This window comes from Drosophila mojavensis, unplaced genomic scaffold (assembly GCF_018153725.1).
Source record: "Drosophila mojavensis isolate 15081-1352.22 unplaced genomic scaffold, ASM1815372v1 contig_136, whole genome shotgun sequence".
NCBI classification, from domain to species: Eukaryota; Metazoa; Arthropoda; class Insecta; order Diptera; family Drosophilidae; genus Drosophila; species Drosophila mojavensis.
The window spans coordinates 23,562,223-23,590,204 of record NW_025318667.1 but is presented as its reverse complement, the minus strand read 5'-3'; the positions used below and the strand labels follow the sequence as shown (position 1 = coordinate 23,590,204).

The 27,982-nt window shown below is 38.8% G+C and overlaps 3 protein-coding genes and 1 long non-coding RNA gene across 11 annotated transcripts in view; 3 read left to right on the top strand and 1 right to left on the bottom strand.

Annotated features, from left to right (window-relative positions):
- Positions 1–327: 327 nt before the first annotated feature.
- Positions 328–7,666, bottom strand: LOC26528726 (modifier of mdg4). Of its 3 annotated transcripts, none has more exons than XM_032732531.2 (2): positions 7,150–7,666; positions 328–3,058 (listed from the first exon to the last, which is right to left on the bottom strand). In XM_032732531.2, the coding sequence occupies exon 2, from the start codon at positions 2,888–2,890 to the stop codon at positions 1,112–1,114; it is 1,779 nt and encodes a 592-aa protein (XP_032588422.1). In that variant the 5' UTR covers positions 2,891–3,058; positions 7,150–7,666; the 3' UTR covers positions 328–1,111. The 3 variants fall into 3 exon arrangements, with proteins under 3 accessions (XP_032588422.1, XP_043864478.1, XP_015017208.2); XM_044008543.1 differs by having other exon boundaries at positions 7,623–7,642; XM_015161722.3 differs by lacking the exon at positions 7,150–7,666 and adding an exon at positions 3,704–3,827.
- Positions 7,667–7,989: 323 nt separating this feature from the next.
- LOC6584555 (clathrin heavy chain) lies at positions 7,990–20,276 on the top strand. Of its 5 annotated transcripts, none has more exons than XM_015161274.3 (8): positions 7,990–8,158; positions 9,433–9,862; positions 14,239–14,446; positions 14,521–18,822; positions 18,905–19,071; positions 19,136–19,222; positions 19,304–19,536; positions 20,178–20,276. In XM_015161274.3, exons 2-8 carry the CDS (start codon positions 9,821–9,823, stop codon positions 20,191–20,193), a joined length of 5,055 nt encoding a protein of 1,684 aa, XP_015016760.1. In that variant the 5' UTR covers positions 7,990–8,158; positions 9,433–9,820; the 3' UTR covers positions 20,194–20,276. The 5 variants fall into 5 exon arrangements, with proteins under 5 accessions (XP_015016760.1, XP_002010210.1, XP_032588417.1 ...); XM_032732526.2 differs by having other exon boundaries at positions 8,001–8,037; XM_015161275.3 differs by lacking the exon at positions 7,990–8,158 and adding an exon at positions 9,045–9,151.
- A 2,890-nt stretch (positions 20,277–23,166) lies between these two features.
- Positions 23,167–24,811, top strand: LOC122757165. Its single transcript, XR_006357081.1, has 2 exons — positions 23,167–23,459; positions 24,684–24,811. It is a non-coding gene; the product is annotated as an uncharacterized LOC122757165 (long non-coding RNA).
- Positions 24,812–25,083: 272 nt separating this feature from the next.
- LOC6584554 (rho GTPase-activating protein 26) overlaps positions 25,084–27,982 on the top strand; it is a 62,052-nt gene continuing 59,153 nt past the window's right edge. For both annotated transcript variants that reach the window (XM_002010173.4, XM_015161276.3), the window contains exon 1: positions 25,084–25,335. In XM_002010173.4, coding sequence (XP_002010209.2) covers positions 25,158–25,335 — 178 coding nt within the window. In that variant the 5' untranslated portion in view covers positions 25,084–25,157. The remainder of the gene's footprint in view (positions 25,336–27,982) is intronic.

Genomic DNA, 27,982 nt, shown 5'->3' with positions numbered 1-27,982 from the left:
TTCGCTTATAAAGTATATCAAATGTTTACTTAATGTTGGTTTTGTGTTGCTTGTTGTTGTCTCTCTCTCTCAGCTAAATTGCTGTCTTAAGCGCTAGTGATTGTTGTTGTTGTTGTTGTTGTTGTTGCTGTTGTTATTAAATGAATTCGTGTGTGTGTTTTGTTGTTGTTCTTCTTCTTGTTGACTTTATACAGTTTACATTTATGACTATTGAAAACAAATATATGTATATATAATTTAAAAAAAAAAAAAAAAAAACACCATTCTATTTGTGCCCAGTTTATGTGTAATGTTATATATATCTATATATATATGCAGGCAACTGGCTTGATTTTTTCTATAATTATCATATTTATTAATTATTATTGTACTGTCTGTTAACTGCACAAAATGTAATGTGTTTGTTGTTGTTGTTGGTTGTTTGAGTTGGTTTGGACTGGGGTTAGTTGTTGCTGTTGTTGTTGTTGTTGTTGTTTGTGTGAAACTTATCGCCGGCATGAAAGAAAACAATGTCATGTCACTATATTACAATGTAAAAACTTAACCTTAAATCTTATAAGCGATACATACAATTAGGGGCGGGTTAGAGGTGTTTTGCCAAAGATACAAAACATACGTTAGATCTATATGCGTATGCTTTGTATGGTACAAATAGAGACATGTCTATATATATATATACACTTATATATGTATATATATATATATATATATTTTAACTGTATCTCAACTATTGCATGTCAGCATTTCTTCTTTACTTTCTACTTTCTTCCTCGAGGAACAGTTGTGTTTAAAGGTTGAGAATTGCTTTTAAAGCGACTACGCATGAGTGTGTGTGAGCGTGTGTGTTTGTGTGTGTGCAGATTTATGCAGGTGTATGTATATATATATATATATATATATATATATATATATATATATATGTGTACGTATATACGCGTGTTATCTTAGCCAATGAGTAGCTGCATCTCGGCCCCATTCCGCAATAGCTTTCGATTGTCCCACAGAGCTCGGCTCACTCTCACACGCCTCACACGCCTCTCACGCCTCTCACGCCTCTCACGCCTCTCACGCCTCACATATAGATTGAGTGCAAGCGAAGCCAACCTCATGGTTAGATTATATGCGCCTGCTGTTGCTGTTCGCTCAGCTTGAAGGCTGCCGCATCGCTGAGCAGATGAAAGGGCACTCCGGCCGCTGTTGCCACCTCCAGTCGCTGTGCTGTGGGCGATGACGTAGCAGCAGCTGCTGCTGCTGCCATTGCTGCCGCCGCCGCTGTTGCTGTTGCCGCTGTGCCCGTTGCCGTTGTCGGACTGCCGGCTCCACCGCCGCCGCCGCCACTACCTCCGCCGCTGGCATTAGTCAGACGTTTCAATTGTATGGCATCCAGGGGCAAATGATGGGGCACATGATGCGCACCGGCTGTCGACAGGCTGCCCAATGTGGTGGCCGCCGCCATGGTGGCCGCTGCTGCTGCTGCCGCCGCTGCGGCCGCAGCCGGTGAGTTGCCCGACCCGGTTGTCGTTGTGATGGTGCTGCCGGCATGTGAGGCGCCTCGGCCACGCTTGCGCTTCGGCAAGATGCCCTTGCGGGCCATATAGAAGCGTATGGTGGAGACGGGTATGTTGAACATGTTGCTCACTGTCTGAAAGGTTTCGCCCTTGGACACACATTTGGCGGCCTGGGCCAGCGACGCCTCCGAGCGTCTCACACGCTTATACGATGTATAGCCATCGATGGAGCTGTGCATCAGCGAGGAGCCGGACGTATTTGCCGACGTATCCAGATCGGCGTCCATGCTCAGCGACAGTCCAGCCACATTGCTGGCCAGGCCGCTGGTGCTGCCCACATTGCCAATGAAGCCGCTGCTATCGTTGTCCTCATCATGCGCAGCCACATAGTTGTGATCGTCCTCGATGGTCGAGTCCAGATGATGCTGCAATTGTAAATGCTGCTGCTGTTGCTGCTGCTGCTGCTGTTGTTGTTGCTGCTGCAGCAGATGTGCATTCAGCTTGTTGTTCGCAAAGTCTTCATAGTTCTCGCTATAGACGTTCCAATTGTTGCTCGCATCATCCGCTGAATCATCTTCGGTTGCTGCATTCGAATTGTTGGATGCGGCCGCTGATGAGCCCGCATTTAATTGTTGTTGTTGCTGCTGCTGTTGCTGCTGTTGTAAGAGCTGCAATTGCAACGTATTGTTGCCATTCGTCTGCTGGCGCTGACGATGCTCCTTTTGCTGCAGTTGTTGCTGCTGTTGCAGTAGCAATTGTTGCTGTTGCTGCTGCTGCTGTTGTTGTTGCTGCTGCTGTTGTTGTTGCTTGGCAGACAGCGCCGTTGTGCTTGTTGTTGTTGTCGATGTCGTCGAATTGGTGGCCGTATCATCCGTCTCAGTGCTGTCCATATGTTGCTGCTGCTGCTGCTGTTGTTGTTGTTGCTGCTGCTGCTGTTGCTCCTGCTTGACTGTGGTTGCCGAGTCTTGCGCCGCCATATCCTGACGCATCTGCTGCAGCTGCTTGTAGTTGATGGCCGCCTCGGAGCCATAGAGGCCCCGTATACGCAACTGCTCGGCACAGCGCAACAGTTGGCCCAAGCCAGCCTGCGTCACATTCACCTCGCCCTTGTACATGAAATCGACCAGGGCCTGAATCTCCCACAGCTTGATCTCGCTGGGCAATATGATGACCGGATGCTTGCACGGATTCTCGGCCAATATGGCCTCAAAGTAGGTGGAGCATGCGGCCAACACCAGCCGATGGCAATGCACCTGATGGCCCTCGCAGGCCAGTGTCACGTCCACGAATCTCTGGCCAGCCAATAGTTGCGGAAAGGCCGCTCCAATGCTGCCCAAATGGCTGTTCCAACGCACGCAAAACTCTTGTGTGGCAGCTGACATCGTGTTGTTGCTGTTGTTGTTGTTGTTGTTGTTGTTGTTGTGGTTGTTGCTATTGCTGCTGTTGTCTTCGTTGCTGGTGTTGCCCCCAACACTCGCTCAATTCACAATCGCCGACCAACTCCAGCGCCAATGGAAGCTCTAAGGGAAGCTCAATTCGTGCCTGATGATCTACAAGGATACAAATATATAGGAAACAAAAATAAGATTATTTTAAAATATAAACAAATTGCAATCAAACTAATTAAATAGTATTCAATATTCAATGAATACTCTAGCAATGATCTATAGAAATTTAATATGATTCACCAATTCTTTTAATACATGTAAATGCATCCAAATCATTCATTTGAACCACTCAAAGTATTCAAACGCTTTTGCGAATCATATTAAAAGACAATTCCTTTATATACTTGAATACCTATTAGATATTCATCCAAATGAGCGAATTGAAGTGTGACTAATTTAATTCACTCAATATTGGATAAACATTCATTTTTAATTTTAAAATATACATTAAAATAAGGAAAATAATTGACTGGCGTTCTTTCGTTCATTCAAAGTATTCATGTTCATTTATATTGAATATTCAAAGTATTCACTTTCAATATCCATTGATTATTGTTCATTTAATTAATATAATATTTAAATATGAATATTTCATAATGTGTACATTTATAATATTGTTTTATATATGTTTTATAATATTGTTTATATGAACTTCAAATGCATTCACTTGATTCACACTGTGTAGCCAGAGCTAAGCAAGGACGATTAGATTAAATTTAAAAACTTTCTATAGGTTTGTAATATTACCCAAAATTCTTTTGGTGTTTTTGTTATATGTCCTCTCACTTGGGCTCCACATGCGAGCGCCAAATGATAATAAAACTAAATTCAACAAAAACAAAAAATAATAAAAAAAAAAACAAAGAGCGTTTAGCTCCGCAAAGCAAAGCAACTAAAGAAAAATTGTAAAAAAAAAAAATGTACAATCAAAGAAGTTAATTTGAAATTGATTTTTAGTTCTTTGTTTTGTTTTTGGTATTTTATATTGTCTTTAGCACTGCCAGCACACAGTTGAATAATTAATAATTAATATTGACGTTAAGTTGGAATTTCGCTAGTTTTGATTATTAAATGTGAATTTCTCGCCCTTTTTGCAATGTGACACAGCGCGTTGCGCAAAAATTTTATTTTGTACAGACTCCTGTGTCTGTGCTTAATGTAGTTTGTGCTTCTTCCTTTTTGGTATCTTCAGTTTTTGCGCTAGTGTGTGTGTCCGCGTCCATAAGTATGTATGTCTGTGTGTGTGCGTGTCTGCTGGTTCTTGTCTTGGTCTTTTTTTTTTTTTGCATTAAACAAACGCCAAAAGACAAAGAATTATACTGAAAAAGTAAAGTAATAAAAATCAAGCATAACAACAACCGACGACGCGACGACGACGACGATGAAGGCAACGACAACGATGGAGACGATGGAGCGAGCCAGGAAAGCACACAGGCAGCTGCTTGCTGCCGTTGCCTTTGCGGTTAAAGAAGAGGGAGAGTCGCAAAAATATGCTGCTTCGGCTACTGCTGCTGCTGCCGCTACTGCTGCAGAGCAGAGCAATTTTGAGCACTTTACTTTAGCATTTTCGAATTATACAAAGGCAGAAAGGAAGCAGCGAGCAAAGCAGGAACAACAAAAAACAAGGGAGCATGGAACACGCACACAAATGCAAAAAACACAAACGCAGTCACAGAATGAGAGAAATCGAAAGAGCGAGTCGGCGCAGTGAGCATGAAATTGAGCGAAGGAAGTTGACTAAGGCAGCCAGCACAGTGGTATGAGCTAGCATTAAAATGTAAACAATTTCAAAATGTTGACAGCTATCGTATGTGAGTTATGCTTAATGCATGTATACAAGGTATTCTTTTTGTAATTGTTTCAAATTACATAATCTAATGTCATTAAAAATTAATACTTATGACATTTATCCTTTTAAATACATAAATTGTAATAATTTTAAAAGTGCTTATAATTACAAATGTAGATTTAAATTCTAAGAGAAGTTATAGTTCGTTACTTCCTTAAAATTGATTTGAGAATATGTGTGCCAATGGTATTGTACCTGTTTGGTTCTCATCCTACCCATACACAGATGTATATTTGCCGGATAGTGTTATTAAAAAAAAAGACGATAAAAAGGGATGCATATATACACATATATATGTATTGATGTACATGTATATATATGTATGTTAAATAAAGAGTAGCAAAAACACCAATCGTCTGACCAAGCGCTTTGTTATTGAATGAGTATTTAGATGAGAGAGCTATTAAAAACAATTGAGATTGGAGGAATAGTCATGTTAAGTAGTTAATCTATTATAGTATATATCAATTTAATAGAAAATTGTTTTTTTTTTTTATAACAGTTGCGACTGTTGTTTAATTTGACAATGCAAACTGTAAATTGGCCAAGCGCAAAAATTGTGCTCAGGCAAGAAAAAAAACAAAGACCAAAAACAACTCCTTTTTCTTTGAGAGAGCGAGATGTCAGAGAGCACGAACATAAACCCTTAGTGCCTGCATGCTGGCTCTCTGGTTCTGGAAGACCAAGGCAAAATTGGCAATAGCAACTACAACAAAAACAATCAGCATATTTTTGAGAAAAAGGAAACAGTAAAAAACTTAAATACACACATTCATATATGTATTTACATGCATATCTATGAGTGTGCTGTGCGTATGTAAGCTACTCCAGAGAAGACAACAGAGGGAGACTGTAACACAAAAATAGCATTTAAGGCGCAAGAGCAACAACAAAGCGCAAAAGTTGACAGAAAAAATAAGAACAGCAAAACCAAGAACGAATTTGTAATTGTTGTAGCACATTCTAGTAATTAGGGGTGGAAAACTTGTTACAAATTTATCACATACATATGTACATACATCCATATTTAAATAATTCAATTCGCGCGCCTGCTAGCGTTTACATGCTTCTTTATATTTGCTTTTACATCATTTTAACGGCGATAACAATCCAAACTCGATTAATATAAAATCCAAAGTCTAGTTCTTATGAACCAAGTACATTTACTAAGACGGCGTGTGTAGCAGTAGAAAAGAATAAATAAATAACTAAGCTGTCACAGTAAGAGACGAAAATGCAAAAATAAATTTTCTGACACCTGAAGTTGTTGCATGTTATCGATATATTAACACTGAATCGCAGCCATAGCAGTCAGCTTATAACTGTTGTTATCAGACGTTAATTTTAAAATGAACGAAATAAAATAGAAATACAAAATTTGAAGGTCTTTTAACAAGTTTGGGTCTTACCATTTGAGCGCTATGTGTATATATTGTATAAATATTTATGTTTAGTGTTAGGTTTCGTAACATAATACTATTGTTTGGCTAAGAAATTTATTGAGTAAATTCTAGTAAAACCACAAAAATCCATTCTATGTATGCACATGTATATACAGACACATGCTTCATGCACTTGCAGGGATATCACTAATAGTTGCTTCGTTTTGCTGTTTTGCCGCTCGAAAGACAGCACACACACATATACAGTCCAATCAGAAGCGTGAATGCAAAAACTCAGCAGGAGAGCAAAATGCAGGCAAATACAAAAATGAGAGTCAGCGTGTCTTTGCTGTCTCTCTTGCACACAGGAGTGCGAACATGCCGAAATAACAAACAAAAGCACCAACAACAAAGACACAGCAGCTAAAGGAAGTACAAACACATGTAAAATGCCTCTCTTGCTCTCTCCCTCTCTCTGAGGCTTTGCATATCCGTGTGTATGTGTGTGTGTGTGTGTGTGTGCAAAATAAATCACAAGAGTTGCTGCTGCAGCACAAAAAATAAAAGGAAAAAATTAAATAAATAAAAAGCCGGGCCGAGCGTCGCGTCAGGCGCAAATTATGCATATTTAGCTGCTTGAAATGAAGTTGGCGATTCATGTGGAGACAAAGGCATCATCAATTAAATAACAACATAAACAAAAATTTAACACGATCATATCTGTCTATATGCATATTGCATACATATACATATTTCTATTATATATTTATATTCAAAGAATGTTTGTTTCTATTTGATGCGATTTATTTATTTATGGCACCGACATCGCAGACTGTTTATATTTAGTTGCAAGGATGTATATACACACATATTTACATCAACATATCCGCACACACACACACACATAGACACCGACACGCAGCATGCATGCTTGCATATGTATGTATTGACAATGTTTTTACCTCGTTCTGGATGCGTTGGGCGCGTGTTGCTTGGCCCCTACCGCCAAGCACCGCTTGCTGGCGTTATCCTTGGATTGTCCTTTTTGTTTAACACAATTTTTTGCACAAATGCCACACACGGTGCACAGCACACAAGCACTGAGGGACTTATGTATTGATTTTTCGCAATGTTAATGTTTAATAAAGCCAGCGCACATACATACAAATATACATACAAGCACACACACACGCACACATGCACATAGGCAGCAAACAACTTTTGAATATGTTTCATACGACGCGCAACGCGCGTGTTTTTTTTTTTTTAAAACATCCAACGAATGCTGTGGAAAATTGCTATCAGTGCTTGCTTTAACAATAACATGGATATAACAATAACTATAAACTGTTCAAATGCACATCGCGTGCACAGCCTTCATGCGGAGTTCTTCCTTAAAATGCGTTTATAAATTGAAAGTTTGAGTAAAATTTACTTTTGCGCACCGCCAACTTCATTCACTGTTCGGCTTGGAGAGTTTAGAGATGGCCGATATTTCGTGTTATTTTTAAAGACCGAGTTTTGCAGATTGTTGTGGAGCCTGTTCTGTTAATTTGCGGAGCAATACTGTTAATAACATTAGTCACGATAAATAAATTAACAGCAGATTTATTAAATTATGCGCCTAAATAAACCTCACATCGTTGTGGTATCACATAAGAAACTATATAAAATCTGGCAATTGCAATTATAAAATATTAAATATTCTTATATTTATTTATTCGATGTCTATCGCATGTGGCTTTGAAAGCAATCGGTTATCGCTACAATTTATTGATATCGATATATATTTGTCGTACATCCCTAGCTTGCAGTGACCAACGTCGTCTCATTCATACTTCTTTTTCAATGTAATTTTTGCTCTTTCGTGTATTTTTTAACGAATAAGAATAATGTGTTAAATGTTAAATGTGAATCGTATCGTCGTGTGTTCGTGCAGACGTGCAATTGTTAACCTACAACAATAAACTGGTACGCTTCCGCCTTCTTCGAAAAAGCAGCAACAAAATATAGGGGAAAAAACACTTTTTGACATAGTTTGGCATTAAACAAGAAATTATATTAAAATTATATTACACGATAATGCGCTAATGCGATAATGCGAGATTGGGCGAACAGGCGGCACAACACTTGCAAAGAGAAAACTGTATTTCTGAACCAAAGTGTTAGTGGGCGGTGTTTTTCATGCTAACAAAACGATTCTTTTTTTGTTTATGTGGCATACGTGTTCAAAGCAATTGCGATTCCTTGCCTTGTTATATGCGCGTAACATTTGGGCTTTAACTCTTTAGTTTGCCAAACTGCATCATCAAAGTTCTTAATATTGCTGCGTGGCAAAAATCAATGCAAAAAGTGTGTTTTATACATATGTACATAGCAAGCAAATTTTTTTTCCACTACTTCACACGTACTTATACAAATACGTTTGCGTGAGTATGTGTGTGTGTGTGTGTGTGTGTGTATGGGCAAACATGCAAGTGTGTTGTGTGTATGAGTAAGTGTGTCGGAGCGCAACTCAACATGGCTGACAGTGTGGTGAGCTATAAAAGAAGCAGTGGTGCTGCCTCACGTTAAGATAGATGAGGGACTTACTGGGATATTGTAATTGCCTTTTATGTTCTTTTTAGGCACAATCAATAATTTAGTAAAACGGCGTATTGAATATACAAGTTTGCTGTATAAGTGTATATGTGGTCACATTCATACGGCGCGCATTTTGACATTTCATTATTTGACTTTGTCATGCACCAATACTAGCGCACGAAACGACAACTCGCAGCTGTGGTGTATTTCGTTGTAACACACCACAGGGGCCGTTCTGTCACTGACTCGTACTTGTGTTATTATGTCTGTCGTCTGTCAGTGTTGTCGGCGGTGTCGATTCATTAATATTTTGTTGTATTTGCCGACAAACGGTCGTGCGCAAGTAATATGTGGAAATTCAAGTGAATAATACTACAAATAGTAAATAAATTTCTTGATTGATTCCTAATAAAAATTAGTATATAACAAGGCGTTTTTTCGCTTAAATTCGGCAGTGCTTTCGAGTATCTCTTTGTACATATATGTGTGTGTGTGCTTGTGTTTGTGTGGGGGGATGAACGTTACGTTACGAGGTTTTTTTAAAAAGTGTTTTAGAGGAGTCGCTGCAGCCTCACTTTCTCGTGATAGCAACAAAAGCAGCAAATATCTTGTAGCACAATTAATAAATATACAATTTTTTTTTTCGTTCTTTCTTTGCGCAGTTTTTGGTGTGTCTTCACAAGCAACGCGAAACGAAATTGCTAAAAATCTAAACCGAGACGAAACAAAATAAAGAAACCAACAACAACATCAGCAACCATAACAACGAACGACCGAAAAGAAAACAAGATCAAGCAGCAAAATAAAAAATTAATAAAAAATAAAAACTTAAACAAAAGTCAACGTTAACGTTGACGCAGACAACAGTATTCGCATTCTCTCCCGATTTTTTTTTACTAACACTCATCAAACAACAAAACAAAGTGCGTGTGCTATCTCTCTCGAAAGAAAAGAAAATAAGACCAACTATTAAACGAGACCCAAAGAACAGCATACAACAACAACAAGTCGTAACTCCCAACCAGAGAGCCAAAATAACAGGCCGTCAAGATGACGCAACCGTTACCCATACGCTTTCAAGAGCATTTACAGGTGAGTGTTCGTATTATACTTGTTTAAGGTAAGAGTATTCATATTCCCCAAATTCCATTGAATGGGGCATATAGTGATATTCTCTAGTCTTCAGTGTGCATATATATGTGTGTGTATGTGTGTGTGGAAAAACCACTTGTTGAGACGCCCAAGCGCCGCTTAGCATATTCTTATAAGAATACATTGCACCGTGGTTGCAGTTCATGTGTACCTGAACTAAATACATATCAAAATAAATATAATAATTATATATATGTATATGTATTTACTGAAGTAATCGATCTCGATATATTTTTTATTAATGCAAATGAATCAATTTGTATTATGAGAGCATTAAATTCGACTGCATTTAAATTTTATTAGGACATAATTATCTAGCTGTGAATCACTGTCCAATTTCTAATTAAAATTTGTTGGTAACAAAAAAAAAAAAAACTAGTCGAAAACGTTGCGCTATAGTTCGCTCACTGACTTTTCTGGCTTACGAAATGGTCGAATGAGTCACTCATGCAAGCCGGTAAACGCCTCTGCCAGCCAACCGCCTTCCGATTGTTGACTGCCCTCCGCTTGACAGCCATCAGTATTTTTCACTCTCACGCTCTCAATTGCTGTTTCTTGTCCACTGAGTTGGGTGAATGTGTTGTCGATAAACTCGTTCAGAAAAGGCGGCACTTACTCCAGTTGGAAGATTTTGCGCTCTCTCTCTCTTTCTGCTCTCTCTGTCTTTCCGTTTTGCTCAGTTTTTATCTATGGCGTGATTGCTGTTGTTTTACTGTTATAAATGCATGCAAAATGCAAACACATAACATATGCATGGTTTTATAAGAAGTATATGCATGTGTGTGTGTGTGTGTGTGTGTGTGTGTGTGTGTGTGTGCGTGTGTGTGTGTGTAGGTTTCAAATGAAAGAGCATGCGAAGCAGAGGCAGAGGTAGAGATAGCACTTGCTGCCGGTGACAAATGCCGGCTCATCTACGCACACATGCTCGCATATGTACATGTATGAAGTTTCAATGCATTTGTATTGGTATTGGTATATTGCTAAACCGGTTTCTCTGTAACAACGAACTTCTGTCTCTCTGTTTTTCGTTTCGGTGCAGAGGCAACGGTTGCAACGTTAAAAGTGGAAATTGTGGACCACTGCTAATATTATCTGATTTGGCTACACTATGTTAAGCAAAGGCAGGTGGTTGGAGGAGTTCAAACAAGAGCAGCATGTTACGCTATTCCTATGCATATATGTATATCTACATACATACCTATGTATATCACTCCCACTAATCCAAAGTGTTTTTCTGCTGTGGTGAAATAAACACCATGCACATATAAACACACACACACACGCACAGATGTGCACACATAAGCTAGATTCACCACAGCAAAGCATGTTGTAACTTAGGCTTAGTTGCTCGGTGTTGTCGCTTTGATTGAATAAATCAAAGATCTTTTTTAAACCGTTTCTTCTCGTTGCCATGCCTCTATGCGAAAGAGAAGGAGAGCAACAGTGGGCGCAAGTGAGATGCACAAGTAATCAGAGTAGGCACTGATGTTTACAGTTACTATGAGCGTTCGTGCATGTATGCTTCTGATCATACAGACATATGTACATACATATATACATATGTATGTATTGTCGTCAGCGAAGCGTCATTGTTAATTTCACTTGTATCCATGTCAAAATACGTACATACATACACATATCAGACGCCTAAGGGCGGCTCATTCTGCGTGATGTTGTTTATCTAATCTTTGGCCTGATTTGGCCTCGGCGTAAAGCGCTCACATAATGTATAATATTCTATTTAACGGGCTGTTGATTTTATGCATGTTTATATATTATTGCTGAGCATTGTGAGCTTAAATTAAATCTGATAAATTGTGTAAATAATTGTAGTTGAATTAAGTATATTTTTAATCTCTGCCTATCACCCATTAAAGCACATTTTTATATGTATAGGGTAGCCTACTCCCAAATCGTGTTCCGTTTCATTGTCTGTCCAAGCTCTAAGCGGGGCGTATAAACTAAATTTGATCAGATCTTCTTCTATACGTGTGTGTGTGCACATATGTGTATATGCATGTGTGTGTGTGTGCGTGTCATATCTAGCATTAAGTGTGAAACGTCCATATGTTAATTTGTAATTGACACAAATAAGGTGAAAATGCTTTGTGAAAAAAAAAAAAAAATAAATAAAATAAAAAAATTAAATAAATTACCAACAGCATATGCAGGCATTTGAATATTAAAAATATATATTTTATTCAGCAGACATTCAATTTTTATTATTTTATTATATTTTTGTTTTACATTGTGACCTATTGTTTCTAGTATTTTGTAGTTATTTGTGAGTGCATTTGGTCACATTGCAAATTGATTAACACAAAAAATGTACTATTTCAATGCCAAAAAATTAGTCAAACAAATCGATACGCGTGCATTGACGTACATATCCATGTACAAACACATGAACATATTTACACGTACACACACATACATTAGCCTATACATTTTGACAATTAACGCCCCCTGTTTCTTTGTTTCTCTCCCATTAGCGCTCTCTCTCTCTACCCATGTCTCTGTCTGTCTCTCTTTAGTTTAGTCAGCTTAGACTTTCTATTTGGCTTTCATTTGCTTTAGCAGTGTGTATTATTACTTACAAATGATCTATATATATAATATGTTTAATATAAAACTATTAAATACAAAATATTATATAAAATATTAATGTAAAATATTTGAAAAAAAAAAAAAGATTACTATGTTATAAAGTAAACTTGGTTAATGCTAGCCGCATATACATATATTTTAGAGTTTTATTTATATATTTTCATTATATTTAAAATAAATTTCTTAATGAAATGTTTGTTGTTTATTCCTTTTATTTTTGTTTATTCTTTGTTGCTGCTTTATTTATGGGGTGTATGCACCAGGCACCATTTAACTGATAATTAGGCATTTCTTGTACTTTCTTATCAGCGAAACGCGACTCAAGCGAAGCATTGCACTGAGAAATTAATTTTAAGTTGAGCTGCGATGCTCGCTTAATATAAATACTGGGCTTTATATGAATTTTTGTTTGTACAGAAAGTTAATTTATGGGAAAATTAACTTAATATGCATTTCAATAATCACAGCAAATAAAGTTGAGTCATTAAGTAGAAACATATGGCATTAAAAATGTGTTATTTATATTTCTATATATATAATATATATTTCTATATATAAATATATGCACTTAAAGCTGTGTTCATAAGAATGGTTGGTAGCTCTAAATCTGTTGATCAGATTACTATTTTTATGGACACAGCTGTATGTGCATTCCCCTTATAGAACTTAGCTTAACTTTAATTGAGCTAAATGTGATTATTATGATTATGATTATTTGATAGCTTCCAACTGATCTTAAAATACAGTTTAGCTTATGTTAGTGCTATTCTTCAGTTCTGAAAATCGCAGAAAGAGGCGTTCACAAGCTGTTCGACTCAATTCTAGTCTTATTTCAAATGAAAGCATAATAATAGAAATATTAAGTGCTAAAACGTCATTTGATTTAATTTCTTTGCTGCATAGAGAACACATGGTTTTTTGCTTGCCTTCTTGCTTTCTTCGCAATTTCTCTTTGTTGCCTTTGTTTGAGTGCATTGCATTTATACTAAATTTCCACTCGCACACAATTATATACATAAGTATATTCGTATAATAGACGCCAAAAAATGTATATATAAAATTTGCTTGTATTAGCGATAAAATGATCAAGATGGAGAGAGAGAAAGAGAGAGAGTGGGACTGACTGTATGTGTGTGTGACTTCAAAGAGAGAGTGAGAGAGAGAGAGAGAGAGAGAGAGAGTGCTTTATCGATCGCAAAACCTTGAACTTTTCTCGCCGCTGTTTACACCTTAAGTATTGACCAGACGATCAACGTTTAGATTGTAGAACAAGAGGCGAATTTGTAAAGGGTTTTGTTATATATATATATATATATGCACATATATATACATATGTGTGTATATTTAGTGTGCCAATTGCGTTTTATAGAAATGTTTTGATTTCGCTAGCAAAATAGACGAGGGTGGCACACACAGCATCATGATTAATACTAATGATAATGCTGATCTCTTGGGTTCAGTCTCAGTGCATGCGAACGTTCACGCAAAACGTGACTAAATAAATCTCTCACTCTCCGATTTGCTGACTGATCTATAATCAACTAATAAATAGATAGTTCAATTTAAGCTTGAAATTCTTGAATAATAATTTGATAATCATCTTGTTAGTATAGATAATAATGTAGTCTAGTCTAGTATATATATGAGTTTATTGAAAGTCAATATGAAATGAATATTGAATATCTATTTCCCTTTGCTCCTCTTTGCAGCTCACAAATGTCGGCATCAATCCGAACTCCTTCTCATTCAGCACGCTCACAATGGAGTCGGATAAGTTCATCTGTGTGCGGGAGAAGACGAACGATACCGCCCAGGTGGTCATCATTGATATGAACGACTCATCGAATCCGACGCGCCGTCCCATATCCGCGGACTCGGCCATTATGAATCCGGCTAGCAAGGTGATTGCGCTCAAAGGTAAGCAAATTCATTTCAATCGAGGCAAAAATCTTGGATAATTAAACTTTGTTTCTCTATTCAATTCTGTGCAGCGCAAAAGACATTGCAGATCTTCAACATTGAGATGAAGTCGAAAATGAAGGCGCACACGATGAACGAGGATGTGGTATTCTGGAAATGGATATCGCTGAATACGCTCGCCCTGGTCACCGAGACGAGCGTCTATCACTGGTCGATGGAGGGCGATTCGATGCCACAGAAAATGTTCGATAGGCACTCCTCGCTCAATGGCTGTCAGATCATCAATTATCGTTGCAATGCCTCCCAGCAGTGGCTGCTGCTCGTTGGCATCTCGGCGCTGCCCAGCCGTGTCGCTGGCGCCATGCAACTGTATTCGGTGGAGCGCAAGGTGTCGCAAGCGATTGAGGGACATGCCGCCAGTTTTGCCACCTTCAAGATCGAGGGCAACAAGGAGCCGACCACGCTGTTCTGTTTCGCCGTGCGCACCGCAACCGGTGGCAAGCTGCACATCATTGAGGTGGGAACGCCACCGAATGGCAATCAGCCATTCCCGAAGAAGGCGGTCGATGTCTTCTTTCCGCCGGAGGCACAAAATGATTTTCCGGTTGCGATGCAAGTATCCGCCAAATACGATACCATCTATTTGATAACCAAATATGGATATATCCATTTGTACGATATGGAAACGGCCACGTGCATCTACATGAATCGCATATCGGCCGATACGATTTTTGTGACCGCACCGCACGAGGCCAGCGGCGGCATCATTGGCGTCAATCGCAAGGGCCAGGTGCTGTCCGTGACCGTCGACGAGGAACAGATCATACCCTACATCAATACGGTGCTCCAGAATCCCGATCTCGCCCTGCGCATGGCCGTGCGCAACAATTTGGCTGGCGCTGAGGATCTGTTTGTGCGCAAATTCAATAAGCTCTTTGGCGCTGGCCAATACGCCGAGGCGGCCAAGGTGGCTGCATTGGCCCCAAAAGGTATTCTACGCACACCGCAGACCATTCAACGTTTCCAGCAGGTGCAAACGCCAGCCGGTTCGACAACACCGCCGCTCTTGCAGTACTTTGGCATCCTGCTCGATCAGGGTAAACTGAATAAGTTCGAGTCTTTGGAGCTCTGCCGTCCCGTGCTCCTGCAGGGCAAGAAGCAGCTCTGCGAGAAGTGGCTGAAGGAGGAGAAGCTCGAGTGCAGCGAGGAGCTGGGTGACTTGGTGAAGACATCGGATCTAACGCTCGCTCTCTCCATCTATCTGCGCGCCAATGTGCCCAACAAGGTGATCCAATGCTTTGCCGAAACGGGCCAATTCCAGAAGATCGTGCTCTATGCCAAGAAGGTCAACTACACGCCCGACTATATATTCCTGTTGCGTTCGGTGATGCGCAGCAATCCGGAGCAGGGCGCCGGCTTTGCCTCCATGCTGGTGGCCGAAGAGGAACCGCTGGCCGACATCAATCAGATCGTGGACATCTTTATGGAGCATTCGATGGTGCAGCAATGCACCGCCTTTCTGCTGGATGCCCTCAAGCATAATCGTCCCGCCGAGGGAGCACTGCAGACGCGTCTGCTCGAAATGAATCTGTTGTCGGCACCGCAGGTGGCTGATGCCATTCTGGGCAACGCCATGTTCACCCACTACGATCGCGCCCATATCGCCCAGCTGTGCGAGAAGGCCGGCCTGCTGCAGCGCGCCCTGGAACACTATACGGATCTGTATGACATCAAGCGCGCCGTTGTCCATACGCATATGCTAAATGCCGAGTGGCTGGTCAGTTTCTTTGGCACACTCTCGGTGGAGGATTCACTGGAGTGCCTGAAGGCCATGCTCACCGCTAATCTGCGCCAGAATTTGCAGATTTGTGTGCAGATCGCCACCAAGTATCACGAGCAATTGACCACCAAGGCGCTGATTGATCTATTTGAGAGCTTCAAGAGCTACGATGGCCTGTTCTATTTTCTGAGCAGCATTGTGAACTTCTCGCAGGATCCGGAGGTGCACTTCAAGTACATACAGGCGGCCTGTAAAACCAATCAGATCAAGGAGGTGGAGCGCATATGTCGCGAATCGAATTGCTATAATCCCGAGCGTGTCAAGAACTTCCTGAAGGAGGCCAAGCTGACTGATCAATTGCCCCTGATTATTGTCTGCGATCGTTTCGATTTCGTGCACGATCTGGTGCTCTATCTGTACCGCAACAATCTCCAGAAATATATTGAGATCTATGTGCAGAAGGTGAATCCATCACGTTTGCCGGTTGTGGTGGGCGGTCTGCTCGATGTCGATTGCAGTGAGGATATCATCAAGAACCTAATTCTCGTCGTTAAGGGTCAGTTCTCCACGGATGAGCTAGTGGAGGAGGTGGAGAAGCGTAATCGCTTGAAACTGCTGTTGCCCTGGCTGGAGTCGCGCGTCCATGAGGGCTGCGTTGAGCCGGCCACCCACAATGCCCTGGCCAAGATCTACATTGACTCGAACAACAATCCGGAGCGATTCCTCAAGGAGAATCAATACTACGACAGCCGCGTCGTCGGACGTTACTGTGAGAAGCGTGATCCGCACTTGGCCTGCGTTGCCTATGAACGGGGTCAATGCGATCGTGAACTGATCGCCGTTTGCAATGAGAATTCGCTGTTCAAGAGCGAGGCACGCTATCTGGTTGGCCGTCGCGATGCTGAGCTGTGGGCCGAGGTGCTGTCGGAGGCAAATCCCTACAAGCGTCAACTGATCGATCAGGTGGTGCAGACAGCGCTGTCGGAGACACAGGATCCCGATGATATCTCCGTTACGGTCAAGGCATTCATGACCGCCGATTTGCCCAATGAGCTGATCGAATTGCTCGAGAAGATCATCTTGGACTCGTCCGTCTTCAGCGATCATCGCAATCTTCAGAATCTGTTGATCCTGACCGCCATCAAGGCGGATCGCACTCGTGTCATGGACTACATCAATCGCTTGGACAACTACGATGCACCAGACATTGCCAACATTGCGATCAGCAATCAGCTGTACGAGGAGGCTTTCGCCATCTTCAAGAAGTTCGATGTGAACACCTCGGCCATTCAGGTGCTGATCGATCAGGTGAACAATTTGGAGCGCGCTAATGAGTTTGCCGAGCGCTGCAACGAGCCGGCCGTCTGGTCACAGCTGGCCAAGGCACAGCTGCAACAGGGCCTGGTCAAGGAGGCCATCGATTCGTACATCAAGGCCGATGATCCCAGCGCCTATATGGATGTTGTCGATGTTGCCAGCAAGGTGGAGTCCTGGGATGATCTGGTGCGCTATCTGCAAATGGCACGCAAGAAGGCACGCGAATCGTACATTGAGAGCGAATTGATCTATGCCTATGCACGTACTGGACGCCTCGCCGATCTCGAGGAGTTCATCTCGGGCCCCAATCATGCGGACATCCAGAAGATCGGTGATCGCTGCTTCAGCGATGGCATGTACGATGCGGCCAAGCTGCTGTACAACAATGTCAGCAACTTTGCCCGTCTGGCCATTACGCTGGTCTATCTGAAGGAGTTCCAGGGCGCCGTCGACTCGGCACGCAAGGCCAATTCGACGCGCACCTGGAAGGAGGTCTGTTTCGCCTGTGTGGACGCTGAGGAGTTCCGTTTGGCGCAAATGTGCGGCCTTCATATTGTGGTGCATGCCGATGAGCTGGAGGATTTGATTAACTACTATCAGAATCGTGGCTATTTCGAGGAGTTGATTGCGCTGCTGGAATCGGCGCTGGGTCTCGAGCGCGCCCACATGGGCATGTTCAGCGAATTGGCAATACTCTACTCCAAGTTCAAGCCATCGAAGATGCGCGAGCATCTGGAGCTGTTCTGGTCGCGCGTCAATATACCGAAGGTGTTGCGTGCCGCCGAATCGGCGCATCTGTGGTCCGAGCTGGTCTTTCTCTATGACAAATATGAGGAATATGATAATGCTGTGCTCGCCATGATGGCCCATCCGACGGAGGCGTGGCGCGAGGGCCACTTCAAGGACATCATCACCAAGGTGGCCAACATTGAGCTCTACTACAAGGCAACGGAATTCTATTTGGAGTACAAGCCGTTGCTCTTGAACGACATGCTCTTGGTGCTGGCTCCACGCATGGATCATACCCGTGCCGTCAACTACTTCTCGAAGACAGGATATCTGCCGCTGGTGAAACCCTATTTGCGTTCCGTACAATCGCTGAACAACAAGGCCATTAATGAGGCCCTGAATGGTCTGCTCATCGATGAGGAGGACTACCAGGGCTTGCGCAATTCCATCGATGGCTTTGACAACTTCGATACCATTGCGCTGGCGCAGAAGCTGGAGAAGCACGAGCTCACCGAATTCCGTCGCATTGCGGCCTATCTCTACAAAGGTGGGAATGGGAATATTACAATAATATCATCATATATCATATATAATTAATATGATATATATGTTATCCTCTAAATCTATAGGCAACAATCGCTGGAAGCAGAGCGTTGAGCTATGCAAAAAGGACAAACTGTACAAGGATGCTATGGAGTATGCTGCCGAATCTGGTAAACAGGAGATTGCCGAGGAGCTGTTGGGCTGGTTCCTGGAGCGCAATGCACACGATTGCTTTGCGGCATGTCTATATCAGGTGCGACTGCTTCTATAAACTGTTGAATTTTGAATCTTTAACATTTATCTCGTCTGCTCTAAAGTGCTACGATTTGCTGCGTCCCGATGTTATCCTGGAACTGGCATGGAAACACAAAATCATGGACTTTGCCATGCCCTACTTGATACAGGTAAAACGAAACGAAATGGCAATCACAAATCAAATAACAATTTATAATAATATTGTTGTTGTTCTGTTTGATATTTGGCAGGTGCTGCGCGAGTACACCACCAAGGTGGATAAACTGGAGCTGAATGAGGCGCAGCGCGAGAAGGAGGATGATACAACGGAGCATAAAAACATAATACAAATGGAGCCGCAGCTGATGATAACAGCTGGCCCAGCCATGGGCATACCCCAGCAATATGCACCAAATTATCCACCTGTTGCCGCGGCAGCAGCAGCAGCGGCAGCGGCAGGACGCAACATGGGCTATCAGTATATGTAGGCATTTAACAACATCAACAACAACAACAACAACAAAAACCACAACAACCACATAATTGTAGTTGTAACATCATCAACAACAACAACAACAACATGAGCAGCCGCAACAACAACACTAAACAACAACAACAACTACTACAACTGAATGTCGCATTCATTAACCTTTTGCATGAGCGCCAAAAACGACCAATTTAACAGCAACAATACACCAACACAACAACAACACGCGTAGTGAATTATGTGTATATATTTATGTATACATATATATATATACAAATATATACACACACACAAATATATACATATATATATATATAGATATTTATATATATTCATATATTTTTTTGTTCATATTGTTGAGCTACACACAAAGTTGCCTTTGACAGAAACCATAATTCGGTTAGTTGCTTGTTTTATATATATATATATATTTTTTTTTTTTTGTAATTTATTCAACTGTAATTAAAATCTGTATCTGTATTCTAAAATCTGTTTGAACTTTTGAACAAATATTTAATTGCATTTGATTTTGTATTCACTTATTCAAAAGTTTAACTGAAACTGTATTTTTGGTTGCCTCATGCTATCTCTTTCTAATACATGGTCTCTTTCTCTTTCTATTCCCCGCTAATCAACAGGTACAAAAGCAACTAAGCGAAAGCCTAACAACAACAACAGAGCAAAAGCGACAACAGCAAAAGCTTAAAATAAAAAAAATCACATAAAAAAAAAAAAAAGAAATAAAAAAAAATAAGGATGAACAAAGAAAGAAACAACAAAACACTAGTGTTCAGCTAAAGAAAATATTTAATAAAACAAAAATGGTCGTAGTTTATTATTATTATTAAAATTATTATATTTTAAGCATAAAAAATAAACAAAAAGAAATCATTTAAAAATCAAACAAAAACAAACAATCACATACACACACACACGTATAAATATAAAAATATATATACATAAATGCAAAGAAAAATACAAAATAAATAAATAAAATTTATTAATTATAAATATAAAAAAAAGAAAAATAAAATAAAACAATATCGGAAAATTATATACACGTAAAAACAATACAAAAAGCACCTTTTGCAATTGGCAAAAAAAAAAAATAAAATAAATAAAAATAAAAATAAATAAAATAAAACAAAGGAAACTTTAAAAATTTTATGAAAATGCAAAAACAGCAGGCACAGTTAATGTTTAAAATGTATTTAATTAAATAAGCAACATTTGGCAAGACGAGCAGCGAAAAACGATGTGAATTTAAAAGAAGAGAAGAGAGCGAATGGTGTAAACTAACATTCACCACGCAATGCAAATTTGCCAAATCTCACCACACCACACACAAAACACTAATTAATGCTGAAAAACTAAACGAAATTGAATAAAATTGTAATTGTTTGTATAAAAAGAAGTTGAACGAAAACACACTCACGAAACATTCTACTAATTAAAGAATTAAAGATTTTAACTTAAAGCAAATTATATTAAATTTATGTGAAAGAAACAAAACAAAACAAAAAGAAATGAGCAAAAAAAAAAAAAAAAAAAAGCAAAACCATTAACGTAGCACGTTAAAAAATAATAAAATTATATATAATATATATGCATATGTATATGTTTATATGTATATGCATGTATATTAAATAATAATAAGAATGCAACGTTAACACAATTTTAAATTTAGAAATTTCTTGCGTTCCACAAAACAATCGACGATCCATACACATAAATGTATGTATATACATATATGTATATGTATATATATGTATATCCATACATATACTAGCAAACTTTCCAATTCGCATAACGAATCAAGCAAAAAAATTAAGGCGAAATTCAATTCGAACTATTATTATATGCTAACGGTATATAAGCATTAATAGAAAATAAAAAAAAAATAAAAAAAACAGAAACATGCCACTGCAAGCATATATCCTTTATGTATGTATCTTCTATATATATATATATTATTATTTTGTTATTATTTAAATTATGTTTTCTGCCCAATCGATCGACGATCGTCGTACGTAAAATATATATACATTTATATATATTCTTTGTTCTAACTCATGATTATATTTCAAATCAAAACTAGCAGTGTCACTAATTATTTCTCCAACAAATTGCATTGTTTATTAAATAATTTTTTTTTTTATTATTATTATTATTATTTTTTTTTTTTTGTAATATATATACACATACATATATATATGGATAATAATATATATTTTTTTGTATGTTTGCATGTTGAGTGTATGATTTCATTTTGATATCGCTGAGCTGCGATATAATGATTATATGAATAAATAAATATATATATATACCGATCATTATTGTACTATTATGATTATTATTATTATTGTCTATTAATATTATTTTGTGTAATTGCTATTATTATATACATATTGAAAATATACAAAATATAAATTACATTTAAAAATCAATTACCTTACTGGCCTTTCATTATTTCAAAATAAATAATCATGAATGATTGCTATTCAAAGAACATTTGAAAATTGTGGCTTGCTACCAGCGTCAAATTCAAATTACTAAAGAGACACCTGGCGGCAACTACTGCAATCTCGTTGTGTTAACATGCATGAGTATGTTACAGAATATGTAAACGACGTTTATCGATAGCTCTGTTACATAGCATCTCTACAAACCGGCTAGTAAGTAAACAGAGTCCAAAAACAAATTTGCTGGCATCAATGTAACTACATAGTAATATTATGTCAGAAAGTCGTGATTGTTTGCTATTTAATTAACTGTTGGATTGGCATGCAACAATTTCCAACTTAAACGCATTAGGAAAAAATAGTGGCGCGCTATGTTAAAAACTACAATCAGGCAACATAATAACAGCAGCATTACAGGAGAGTAACAGCTGTACTCGTGACGTCACATATTAAATTAAATTAACTGAAATAATTTGTTTATAAGATTAACGATCTTTCGTTGAAATGAACAAAAATATTACGATTATTTTCCACAGTTTGAGAGCTGCCGTTACAAAATTTTGTTAATGTATACACCTGTCAACAGTCAAACATGACGTCACATGTGTATAGTTTTATGCTCTCGGAGAACGCTGAATAGCGGCTGGTGCACGGCGTAACCTTCACCGACTGTGGACGTGTGCTGTTATTTTTTTGTTGTTTTCAGATTATGTCTTGTTGGATTTTTGCCGTGAACGGACAACGACGTCGCGCGACCGACGGGCCAACAATTGCATTTTGTTGTTTTTTTTTCGTGTGTGTGCCGCGGTGTTGCGTTTGAAATACGCGTATTTACTTGATCGCGCGTATCAAAATGGCAGCAGCAGCCGCCGCAGCAGCAGCTGAAATTATGCAATGAAGTGTGTAATTTTGTTGCTTTAATTATTTCCCACTTTTTTCTTCATATATATTTTTTTTTTTTGCATTTTTTCTCCCGTTTTGTGGAAATACACATGTGAGAAAATAAAGTTCATGTCGCACTTCTTGACCAAAAGTGCGCGCTGTATTGTGCATGTGTGTCTGTGAGAGAGTGTATATGAGTGTATGTGCAAATTGGCAAAACTATTCAAAAAAAAGAAAAGAAATCTTAAATCATAAAAAATAATATAAATATAAACAACGCAAATATGCAGTGCAATTTCAATTGTTGAAGGTGTGCGTGTGCATGTGTGTATGTGTATGTACGTCTCTGTATTGTGTATGCCGAACTGAACGCGCCTTGTAGTTGATGTCGCGCAACCAGTTTTTTTTACGTACATATTCAACAAGTTTCTGCTAAAAACGACGGCGAATGCATGTTTCTGTGTGTGTGAGTGTGCGAGTGTCAGAGTGTTTAGTATGCGTGTGTGTGTGTTGTATAGCTGAGCGAAATTTGATTTTTAGCAAATGAAATTAGTTGCAGCAAACGGAAACCAAAAAGTAACTGCAAACCAAAGTCAAATTGCAAGCAGCCGCAACAGCAAAAAACAAAAACCACAACAACAATAACGAAAGCAGGGCAGCAACACCAGCGGCCGCCACATGAATTTCGCTATACATTTTTGAGTTTATGCAGTGTCCGATAGTACGATCAGAGTTGCAATTATTCATTTGCATTCAACATAGAATAGAAAGTTCAATATGTAAATAAAAAACGATCGAAGTTTATTCACAAATTTCACAATTCGCGAATTTTGCTGAATTTCCATTTGAATACAAAGTATTACAGCAATAGATTGTGACTACGTGCAGCGCATAAACATAATTGTACCTTAGCGTTTTCGGCTGCGCTGCAGCAGCACTGGCAGCATCTGTGCGTGCGTGAGTGACTGAGTGAGCAAGTGAACGCGTGAGCCGCTCTTTGCGTAGCTTAGCCAGCGCACTCTCTCGCTCTTGCGTCGCTGCTCAGCTCTGCCTGCCGTTATTGTTATTGTTGTTGTTGGGTTTGCTGCTGCATTCTTCTCATATTGAGCATATGCATTTGAAAAAAAAAGTTAGTACTACAAGCAATTATTTTTACTGCCTTTCCACATGTTTGTGGTTAGCTTTGCTTTGCGTGTTTTTGTTTTTATATTTACTTCATTTCTTATTATTTTTATTATTATTTTTTTTTTGCTTGCTTGTGTTTTTGTTATAGTAAAGACGGCAGCCGTTTGTTATTATTATTAATGTTATTGTTATTGTTTACATAGTCGCCATCTACATAACTACATACATACATACATACATACATGCATATGTACATACATTTATTTTTTATATCAATTTAATATCTATGCCTCAGCTGTGTATTGTTTCATTTCACGATTTGCTTAAATGGAAAATCCAAATTTTTTTTGTGTATTTTTTTTTTTTTTTGTATTATAATAATTTTATACATATACATATATACTTATTTTTTGTTATGTGTTTGTAGCATGTGCTTGTGTGTGTATTAATTATAATTCCTTTTGTTTTTACAGTGCCGCAAAAAATTGTTTTGCATTTCTTTCGTTTGACAAAATCATAAAAAAGTGCAAAAAATTTAATAAATTATACAAAAAAGAACACAATTGTGCCGAATAAAAAAAATAAAATAAAATAAATAAATAAATATATATATACGCATGTATATATAAATAAATATTTAATTGAATAATTTTGTTTTCGCTTAAAATTATGAAGCAGACGCAATACAAAAATAATTACAATAATAACAACATTAATAATATTAATTTTAATACAAATCTAAATACTAATGAGCCGCAGACAGCGAATACTAATAAAAAGAAATATTACAACAACAATTATAACGCAACAGCTACTAACAAACAACAACAACAACAGCAGCAGCAAAGCAACAGCGATACGGCAACAACAGCAACAACAACAGCAGCAACAGCTGCAGCAAAGAGCAAATTAAAAAACAAACACATTTACTTTGTGCGCCGTCGCTTTCGGCGCAGCAATTCAAACGCCTCCCAAATCAATATCAACAACAACAACAGCAATCCTAACAGCAGCAGCATCAACAACAACATCAACAACAATATCAACAATAAGATTAAGCATAAAACAAATTTCAGCAGCAGCACAGCAGCAAAGTCAACAACAACAGCAACAATAACAGCATCAAAAGTAAAAACAAAAACAACAAAAATGGGCGGCGGCAAAGACATACGCCGCGGCCTGGAGCCCTTGGAGTTTGAGGAATGCATCGTCGATAGTCCCGAGTTTCGTGATAATTTGAATCGTCACGAAAAGGAATTGGATCACACTAGTCAACAGATCAAGCGCATTATCAAAGAGGTTAAAGATCTAATGAGTGCCGCAAAAGGTGAGTACACACACGCATACTACGTATGGTAATGGTAAACCTTTAAATGTTACACTCGCCCTCTCGCTCTTGCTCGCGCGCCTCTTCGAGCTGCTAGTGAAGCGAACGTGCGCTCTCGTGCGTGAGAATGCGCTCGCTCGCTGTGTCGCTCTGTGTTCGTGTATGTGCTTGTATGCGTGTGTGTGTGTATTTGTGTGTTTGTCGATGCCTGTCAAGGTCAACCAGTAGCGCAAATAAAAGCAACAAACAATACAAAAGCAACAATTCCCAAGTAGTTATAGAAGAAAGAGGGGCGGCAAGTGCAATAGAGAACGATAAAGACAGTGAGAGGGGGAGCTGGAGAGGGAGAGCGAGCGCACATATAATCAATTTTTAGCGTGTACATTTTAACGGCAGTTTCACTCTTTTGTACTGTTCCTCTTGTCACAGATATATGCATATACATGTGTGTGTGTGCAGCTAGATTTACATGCATACACATGTATGGGTATGTATGTATGTGTAATTTATTTATCGAGAACCGATTGCATGTTTATTGTTCGGTTTTGTTGTTGTTGCACTAAAAATACAAAACAATTGCATTGCAGCAACAATAATAGCAGCAGCAGTAACAGGTGCAGCCAGGTGCTAGTAGTATGCAAATCTTTACACACACACGCACACATTGACATTTCCTATGTGTGTGTGTGTGTGTGTAGGTCTGCGTGAACATTTTCTATTTTCATAAAAACCTTTATGTCTATTGATCAAGTCAATGCGGTTTTCGAAGTTTCACAGTCTTACGATTGTGCTCAGGTGTAAATACAATGTACAGTAAACACTCGTGAAGAGCAACTGAACGTTGCTCCATAGATTTGATGTACAGGGAAGTTGTTATTAAACTAAAATTAACTAACATAAATAAATATATTGAAATGAGATATTTATTTTCTTAATATTTGATCAATTGTTATACCAAACTTTGTTTAGTGTAAGATATGTGTTTAGGCCCTATTTATGTGCACTTCCACATGCACTCCACTGTCCAAAGTGAATTTGAATTGATCGAATTTATTGCCGCAGTCGATTCTCAATCAGTTCAGTGATTCACGGCTAATTTATGGCGCAGAGGTTGACCACACCCAAGTCCAAGTTCAAGTTGATTAAAAATAAGTCGATAGCGATCGTGCTTATTTGTATATATATATATATATATATATATATATATATATATATATATATATATATATATATATATATATATATATATATATATATATATATATATATGTATATATACATATATAGATTTACACTACATAAATGTATGTGCATATAATATCGATAGACTGCGGCAATCTTATCGATGTGCAGTACAAGCATTTTTGCATACTATGGCACACGGTACTGTACTTGGGCTATCGGAACAAGGGATCGTATTGAAGTGTGTTTGGCATTTTTTTCTTTTTTGTACGATAAGCACGCCTCAAGCAGTTGACCATTTAGTTAACGTTAAGGTTAACCTTGACTACGACTAATTATGTAAGCACATAGTAATAATAAAAATGTGCCTGGCCTGCGCTATCTGACATTAATGTGGGGGGCTGTCCATTCCGATATGGATTTCGATTTCAATTTCAATTTCCCATAAGGCAACAAGTCGAGTCGCATTGACGCATTGACCATATAAAGTTAGCTCAGCTGCAAAATGTCATGTAAATACCCTGTAAGCAATACTTACTGTGTGCAATGGATGAGCTAGGCTTAAGTATACACCTGTTGTAGAATGGCTAGAAAATAATTCGATAAGGCTTTGGGAACATGAGTAAGATTGGCTAATATACGATTTGTTTAATATTTACAGATGTTTGATACGCCTCCAGCTGGTGTATGTATATATAATATATCAATGCTATATATATACACTAAATTAATATACTCTCTTTCAACTCGGGAATGAGTATTGAAGTAGAGTTTATACGACATAATCGGATACTTTGTAATTGAAGTAAGCTCATCTTGTAAATTCTGGCCAACTACAATGTATTCGTGACAAGTGAGCTAGTTGATTAACTGACTGATTAGCTGATTGCAGTGCTGTGGCTGTAAACATATATGGCAACTCATATACAATTAATAGCTCGTGTTGCATAAACAGTGTTTGCCTGTTGCACAGTTGGTGGCAGGCAGCTCGCACACGCTTTTGAATGCCATTGAACGCATTTAAACGAAAATGCCAAAATCACAGCAAATCAAGTCCAAGTTTGTATTACTTCAACTTACTCACACACACACACACACACAGACACACTTACACACACACACAGACACAGTCACACACACTCAGCTCAGTTTGCCTTTTGAGTACTCGTTTTGTAGCTGTTGCTCATTTGTTGTTTTCGGCTTTGTCAGCTTCATAAGGTTTGTCACCTTTTCCATGTTTGCGCCAGCAAAATAGACAGAGCGACACCCCAAGTAAATACGAATCAGGCAAGAGTCGTCTATACTGGGGGCGCTCTCATAACGACTTGAAGATTCCCTATAGATGGGTAGATATATAGATATTTACTATAGCATAGGGGAGTTATCAAAGAGTGAAATCACATTTAAACAATATTAAATGTTCTTAAAATTCCCTATTTACTTTACCCAGACATATTTGCCTGTC

What these genes read in the sequence shown, in the direction of transcription:
- LOC26528726 (XM_032732531.2), bottom strand. Translation starts at nt 2,890, where the DNA reads ATGTCAGCTGCCACACAAGAGTTTTGCGTGCGTTGGAACAGCCATTTG.
- LOC6584555 (XM_015161274.3), top strand. Translation starts at nt 9,821, where the DNA reads ATGACGCAACCGTTACCCATACGCTTTCAAGAGCATTTACAG. An exon ending in CAAGGTGATTGCGCTCAAAG is followed by an intron (nt 14,447 to 14,520) that starts GTAAGCAAATTC and finishes AATTCTGTGCAG; the next exon opens with CGCAAAAGACATTGCAGATC. An exon ending in CCATGCCCTACTTGATACAG is followed by an intron (nt 19,223 to 19,303) that starts GTAAAACGAAAC and finishes GATATTTGGCAG; the next exon opens with GTGCTGCGCGAGTACACCAC.